The 7,960-nt window shown below is 30.8% G+C and overlaps 2 protein-coding genes across 2 annotated transcripts; one reads left to right on the top strand and one right to left on the bottom strand.

Annotated features, from left to right (window-relative positions):
• The first annotated feature begins 233 nt into the window (after positions 1–233).
• Positions 234–3,113, top strand: LOC108346840 (bifunctional UDP-glucose 4-epimerase and UDP-xylose 4-epimerase 1). Its single transcript, XM_017585882.2, has 9 exons — positions 234–532; positions 606–655; positions 748–883; positions 1,393–1,494; positions 1,674–1,901; positions 2,070–2,151; positions 2,283–2,365; positions 2,526–2,617; positions 2,830–3,113. Exons 1-9 carry the CDS (start codon positions 251–253, stop codon positions 2,912–2,914), a joined length of 1,140 nt encoding a protein of 379 aa, XP_017441371.1. The 5' UTR covers positions 234–250; the 3' UTR covers positions 2,915–3,113.
• Positions 3,114–4,925: 1,812 nt separating this feature from the next.
• Positions 4,926–5,747, bottom strand: LOC108347118 (protein P21). The gene has a single exon (XM_017586251.2). It carries the CDS (start codon positions 5,685–5,687, stop codon positions 5,010–5,012), a length of 678 nt encoding a protein of 225 aa, XP_017441740.1. The 5' UTR covers positions 5,688–5,747; the 3' UTR covers positions 4,926–5,009.
• Between the last annotated feature and the right edge of the window lie 2,213 nt (positions 5,748–7,960).

Genomic DNA, 7,960 nt, shown 5'->3' with positions numbered 1-7,960 from the left:
TGAAAAAGATTGGGTGATAATGCCACGCGCATCAGGTATCGTTGCGTGACGAACCAATACAATCCCGTTGGGACCCACACGCAAAACACCGCACAATAATAGAACACCAATAACAATGATTATTATTAGTTAATAGTTAATTAATTAATCACTTAATTAAAAAAGGAGAATGGCGCGCGAAAGTAACAAATCTAAATGGATTAGAAAGAAAGCGAAAGGAAGTAAAGTAAACATTCCCAAATCTAATTCTATGTTCTCTCTCACTCTCCATAAATTCTCACCGCACCACTTACTTTTCTCTCTCACTTTCCATTATCTCCTTCTTGCTTTCTTCAAAATGGTCTCACCCTCCCAAAAGATTCTGGTAACCGGTGGTGCCGGTTTCATAGGCACCCACACCGTTGTGCAGCTCCTCAAAGGAGGCTTCACCGTTTCAATAATCGACAATTTTGACAACTCCGTCATGGAGGCCGTCGACCGGGTACGCCAAGTGGTGGGCCCTCATCTTTCTCAGAACCTCGAATTCACCCAGGTCTGCACTCTCTTCCTATTTCACTTCACTCTCTAACTTTTCTATATTGCAAATTCACCTCTTCCTTTTGCAGGGCGATCTCAGAAACAGGGATGACTTGGAGAGACTCTTCTCCAGAACCAAGTAAGCTCGATATTGCTTCTTCTTGTTTTCCTATTCTGGTCTATTGTACGCTTTCTTAGTTTTTCAGTTAATGTGATAATACGCTGAAACAGATTCGATGCCGTGATCCACTTTGCTGGCCTCAAAGCGGTTGCGGAAAGCGTGGCCAAGCCACGTCGTTATTTTGATTTCAATTTGATCGGCACCATCAATCTCTATGAAGTTATGGCCAAGTATAACTGTAAAAAGGTTTTCACTTCATCTTTTTTTTTTCTTTTTCTTTTTATCGCGTCGCCTGCTGTCACAATTTATTATGAAAATGACATGTTAGATTGAATTTAATTTTTAAGTAACAAATTCTTTTAAATATATATATATATATATATATATATATGTATATATATATATATATATATATGTATATATATATATGTATGTATAGTATATACAGGTGATCTGTTGGGCAAAATATGTGCCTTGAAAAAGTTAGCTAAGCTTCTTTCTAAGGTAGATTCTAAAGTATATTTATGTGTAAACTAATTTAACTTTTTGTAGAAACTTAATTTTTTTTTTCTTTTTATTTATTTTATAAGGGCTTGGTCCATCATTGTCTTTAACTTTCGTGTCATTCATGGAAGGGATATTTTATGCTTTACGTTATGTTCCAAACAAGGAAACAGTATCAGATTCTTGCCCTTTTCTTTTTTTCTTTTGTGATGGTGTAGAATATTACTTGACATGATCATGTTTCTATGTAGATGGTTTTTTCATCTTCTGCTACCGTTTATGGCCAACCTGAAAAGATACCGTGCGAGGAGGATTTCAAGTTGCAAGCTATGAATCCCTATGGACGGACCAAAGTAACTTTGTTCTGAGTAACCTTTCACTTTTACTTTCTTTTTCTAAGTTATCAATAATGAGTTATTTAATGGAAAAGGAAATAAAAAAGATAAGATGAATTAAAATGTATTTTCGGAATGAGTTGGCATTTTCAAAAACTGATTTTAACTCTGTTTACTCTCCCTTCAATTCATTGAAGCTTTTCCTTGAAGAAATTGCCCGAGATATTCAGAAAGCTGAGCCAGAATGGAAGATCATATTACTGAGATACTTCAATCCAGTTGGGGCTCATGAAAGTGGTCAACTCGGTGAAGATCCCAAGGGCATCCCGAATAATCTCATGCCTTACATTCAGCAAGTAGCTGTTGGAAGGTTGCCTGAACTCAATGTATACGGTCATGATTATCCAACTAGGGATGGCTCAGCGGTTCGTAAAATACACCAACTTATTTGTTTTTTTACATCATATAGACCTATTGAACAGGACGTCAGGGAAAACGGTGTGCTAGTTGGACAAAGTAAATAATATTATAAACATATTTTTTTACCCCTGCAAAGTACTAATCCTCCATTCCTTCTCTTTATTCAAAATAAGATCCGGGACTATATCCATGTGATGGACTTAGCAGATGGTCATATTGCTGCCTTGAGAAAGCTCTTCACATCGGAGAACATAGGTGAATTGTTCTTTTTCTTCCCTTGTAGATCTACGTGGACAAATTTGTGTGTTATTGTGTCAGCCTTATGATATTTATCGGGTTTTTCTTTTCACTAATGCTAAAGTAAAAGATGATATATTTTTGTTCAGGTTGTACCGCTTACAACCTGGGAACCGGTCGTGGAACATCTGTGCTTGAAATGGTTGCAGCATTTGAAAAGGCTTCTGGCAAGGTAAATTATACTTCTTCAGGGAATGAAAAAGTTGTTGAATGGTGTAAGACTTTTAAAATTTATATCGTGTAAATCAAACGCTTTTCATGCCTAAACACAAATGAATGAAATAATTGCGTCTGAAGGCTTCTCTTTTTCCCATTGGATATGAAATCTTCAGAAAATTCCAGTGAAGTTATGTCCAAGAAGACCAGGAGATGCCACGGAGGTTTATGCATCTACACAGAGAGCTGAGACAGAACTTAGTTGGAAGTAAGTACTTTAGTCCTCTGCGTCATGGTTAAAATGGTAATCATTCGAGTTTTTGACAAGCAGATTTTGATGGCTGAAAAATATGGATTCTCAAAATTCAAATACTACCATACTAAACTTCTTAAACTTGTATATTTGACAAATAAGATGTAGGGATCTTTCGTTTTATCTTTGTTTTTTGTTAGTTAATATTAATTTTGCCCTTCCTTCAGGGCAAAATATGGTGTGGAGGAGATGTGCAGGGACCAGTGGAATTGGGCAAAGAACAATCCCTGGGGTTACACGGGGAAGCCTTGAATTAGCTTGAGAAATATTACTGCACATCAATGAATGTTTTCCTCACAAATAGGCATCACTTTACAGAATACTATGTTGGTTGATTTGTTTAGGCAGTTCAATGTATAATCTTTGAGAATAAAAATTTGGCCGCATTTGAAGAAGTAAAATCTATATGTATTCAAGCAATATTTCTAAATCTGATTAGCAATTGATTTGATATTGGTAAAAGTTTTCCCAGTCGGCCATGTCTTCAGAAGTTAGAGTTCAAATCGAATCTTATATGTTGGATGCATAAAAATATGGAATTGATTAAACTATTAGTCGAAAATATTAAAAATAAAAAGTATTTTTTAATATGTTTTTTTTTCTTTCTAAAAGTGAATTAAATTAAATTAAGTTGCATTTATATTATTTTTCTTATTGATTCACCTTTGGGTAATTGTTAAGAAAAATAAATATTTATGAATATCGTTTTTCTATTTTGAAAAAAAAAATTGTAGGTATTGAATTGTTAGTGTGCGTGGTAGGCAGGAAACAACCAATACTTATTTATTTGTAATTAATTGACTAAGTAATAAAAAATTAATTACCATCACATAAGAATGGAAATAGTGTGAATATAATATTTGAAATAAAATTAGCATCTGAAAAAAATAAAAGATAAGTAACTTATATAACCTAGTTGAATTCAATTGGACTATATCTGATTTTGATGTTATATTTAAATTAAATGGTATGAAACTATGAAATTTTTATTTTTATTGGAATGACTTAAAACTTGATGTGAACTAAACGAGCTACGCACTTTTTTTGTTTTTTTTTTTGTTTTTACTAGAATAGGTAATTTAATTTTTAAAATTATCAAAATTGTGTAAATTTAAAAAGAATGTTGTGATTGGAGAAGTTGTATCACACTGAAATGATTTTGTTGTAATAAAAATGAAGTATGATTTCTTTGAAAAAGTTAAAGTTGTTCCAACTTAAGAAGACTTTTGACTGAGCAAAATTGTGACATATTGTCAAGACTTTATGTGTTATTAAATGTACTGAAATCGTGAAATGTTGCAATAACTTATGTGTTAATAGAACGTTACTACATTCACAACACAATTAAAGTCGTGTCACGTAACTTTGTTTTTGGTTTAATTAAAATTACATTAATCTATAACGACTTTAACTTTTTCAAAGATGTTGTCCTAAGTCAGTACAATTACATTTCAGCTGCAATGAAATTATATTAACATGATAACTTTTTTGTTATAATATTGTATCAACTTGGCACAACTGGTCCAACCTCAATTTAAAAAAAAAAAAAAGAACTTACACCATTTTTGTATTTTCTAAATGAACTTACCCCATTCTGATATATATATATATATATATATATATATATATATATATATATATATATATATATATATATATATATATATATATATATATAAAACACTTATTTTTTTAAGAAAGCTCATCGATTGTCCTTTTCCTGGTCCGGAGATTGAATGGGAGTTTAAAAATGGTATATGACTCTGGGCTGCCGTAATTTATTGAGTCGATAATGATCCAATATATACTTAAAGGGCCTAGCACTCACTAGAAATGTGGACTTGTTACAAATTCTAGAGTGAATGCTAAGTCATAATATACTTCTTGTTTTGTATTTCAGATATATAATTTTAAATAAAAAAATTTATATTCTATACAAAATGCAAAAACTTATGGAGGTGTAGGTTAAAGTCATGGAAATACAGTAAGAAATTACCTATTATGAATACTATAATGAAAGCCATGGGATTTCTTTTTCCATAACCTTATCCAATATGGGATTTTTGAGTAAGGAGGTTATAGAGGAATAATTTGATTTAATGTAAATTGAGTTAAAAATAGGTATAGAGAGAATCCATTATTAATAATTATTTAAGTATAAAATAAATCCATCTCTCAGTACTTTTAACTTAAACTTAAAAGATAATAATAGAAATACGTAAAATAGAAAACAAAAATAGAAGTGGAAGCACATTTACTTAGATGATAGAAGGGTACGCAAAGTACTCCTTTTTTATTTAATAATTTTGTTTATTCTGAGTGCATACATATATGCAAAGTGGGTGGTTCAAGGGCAAAAGACAACCTTATAGTTAGTTCCGCCGGGGCAAGTGAAGGTGCTGGTCTGATCATCTTTGGGATAACTATAAGCATTGGGGCACCTATCCTTGAAGAATTTGGACAGAGCAGTAGGAGAACAGCTTCCGGAATTGCAACAGTATTCGTTGGTTCTGAAGACGGTGCATGGGTTGTTGCAACCGCCTTGAGCCTTCAGCTGAGAGGGACACTGTCCGTTAATGTCAGCAGTGCATGATATGCCACGTGAGCATCCGTTCGACGTTGGACTAAACTCCATGGGAACGTTGAAACCGTCGACCAGGGAGATGTCGAAGAAGTCCAAATTGTTGAACTGGTTCAGCGCGAATTCCGCTAGGGTGTTGGGAGGAGCACCGTATGCTCTGCATTGCAGGACTCCACCACAGTCTCCGGTCTGACATCCACCCCGACCCGACCCGTCGAAGTTGCAACCGGTTCGGGCCCAAATGCGGGCCGCTGTGGTTCCTGCCGGCACGTCAACGGACCAGGTATCCCCGGGGTTTAATTGTCTGCCACCGCCAACAGGCACAGACGCCGCCCACACAGTGTTGCGGCATCTGTTTGTGATATCAAACCTTGCAGCATATGCAGCAGTGGTGAAGGTGAATAACAGAGCCACGAGGAAGAAGAATCCTCTTGGGAGACTCATTTTTGGAAGTGCTGTAAGAGGAGAGGTTAGAAGAGAATGTTTATTTTTGTGTGTAGAAATGGGACTGAAACAAGCCCTTTTTATAGAACACTCTATCCAACCATTATTAATGTTAGCAAACAGATATTTTTACAACCATTTTTTCATTTTATCTATATTTATTAAGAAAGTTTTAATAATTTTTTTACAATGTGTCCATTTTAAATATAAGAACTAATTAAATAATCACACATAATCTATTAAAAAAAATTGTTAAAATATCATAATCCATTTATTATATATCTTTTTTTGTCTGTTTGTCTATTAATTTATTGTTTTTATTATTTAAATATATATATAAATATAATTTTAATATATATCAATAATTTTTTTTATAGTTATATGTGAAATAATATTTAGAATATTATATTTTCGAGAAAAAATTGTACTTGATAATGTTTTTATACGTATAAAAAAAATAAAAGTTTATTTAGTAATTCAAAATAATAATATATTAATTATATTTATTTCATTTTTAGTTTACAATTTTAATTATTATATTATTAATATAACTTGTAAAAGTAAGTATATTCTTTTTAGAAGTGTAAAGTATATTATTTTTCATATTTTAAACATTGCGATTCAGAGATTTTTTTTTCTTAGCTATTTTTATTGTCTCTATATATCTTTATTTTTTCTATAAATTTTAACAAACAAATACGTTTAATTTTTACTTCATTTTTCACCTATTTTCATATATTCATTTCTCAATTTTCATTCATTTTATTCATCTCAAACTAGGTTGTATATTAAGTAAATATGAATTTGTTAAATTAATGAGTGAATTTAGTAATTTAATTTAAAAGGAAAATTAGTATATGGACTCTCTTCTTCTTTTGTAGTATATTATGTGGATGTGTTGATGTTGATAAACCCTTTCTTAGTGTACATCTATTCCTTTTTTTGATTAATATTATTTAAATACTTTTGCTTTACACTTTTATCTTATTTTTCTTATTGTGATATAATACCTTTTTCAACAATTAATAGTCCTTTCTTAATACAGGATTAGATCGTAAGGTCTATAACATATAATTAATATTATTTAGAATACTTACTTAATATCAATTATTTCTCACATGTATAACTAAATATTAGAGTTTAATGGAGAGAAATATAGCTGCTGTGGGAAAGTATTGAATGCTCATTTTTCTTTATTCTTCTTTTTCATGAACCATCCTTCCTTATTCTTTCCTCCATCATCGTCAAACCAATACGTATTTGCTAACGTTAACTTTGACGTCACATACATTATAAATTATTGTATTAAATGTTATTATACTAAATATTATTATAAATTCTTAAAAATGAAATCCAGACTGTCTAAAAGAATCGGATGGGTATATTTATTATTAGCACTCAAGAGAAGAACAATTAATTTCAGCGAAAATGTCAAAACCATATACATATTTTTTACTCTTTTCACTCTCATTTCTATAAATTGATTTTTTTTGGCTATTTATTTATTCTTCAAAATTGAAGAGTTTTGAACTTTGAAAAACATCTCTCACAATAATCTTGTAAGCTACAAGTCAATGGTACAGAAAAAAAAAGTTGAATTTTTCGTTATTAACAAAGCTCAATTTATTACAATAGTGTATAGTTAAAATATTTGACTGTAAACGGAATCCTGTGATTCACATTTAATTTTTCCTAAGAAATTGATACCATATAGATACTGAAAAAGTCTAAACCTACACTTAAATTGAGCTGGGCGAGAATTTATTCTCATAACATTTCAAGAAAGAAATGTCATTTTATTTTGTAGAAAATCAATTCGAAAGTAGTATACAGTATAAAATATAAAGGGTGATTCCTTTTGTTCTTATTTTTCTAAGATTTTTTATATATGTGATATTAATTTTAAAATAATTTTATTTTCTTCTAAAATAAGTTATTATTTTAAAATATTTATTTTACTATTAAAGAAGAATATATGAGAGAAAAACCATGCCCAGTGGTACTTCGAAAAATCGAAGTGCCCCACGTACGTAGACGACGAAGACCTTGACTTTTACGTATTCCACAAAAATTGTAATAAATTTACTTAGATAATTTCTGGAATTGATATTATATTATTTTTATATTATAACAAATATTATTTAGTGTCATCGAAATCGAGGTATAATAATAGCCAGGATGGTTCTTTTTGTTCTTATTTTTTTAAAATTGTTTATATATATGTGATATTAATTTTAAATAATTTTTATATTCTTCTAAAATAAATTATTATT

The sequence above is a fragment of the Vigna angularis genome, chromosome 1, assembly GCF_016808095.1.
Source record: "Vigna angularis cultivar LongXiaoDou No.4 chromosome 1, ASM1680809v1, whole genome shotgun sequence".
In the NCBI taxonomy this organism is placed as follows: domain Eukaryota; kingdom Viridiplantae; phylum Streptophyta; class Magnoliopsida; order Fabales; family Fabaceae; genus Vigna; species Vigna angularis.
The sequence above is the reverse complement of the archived record's forward strand: the minus strand, read 5'-3'. Positions and strand labels throughout refer to the sequence as shown.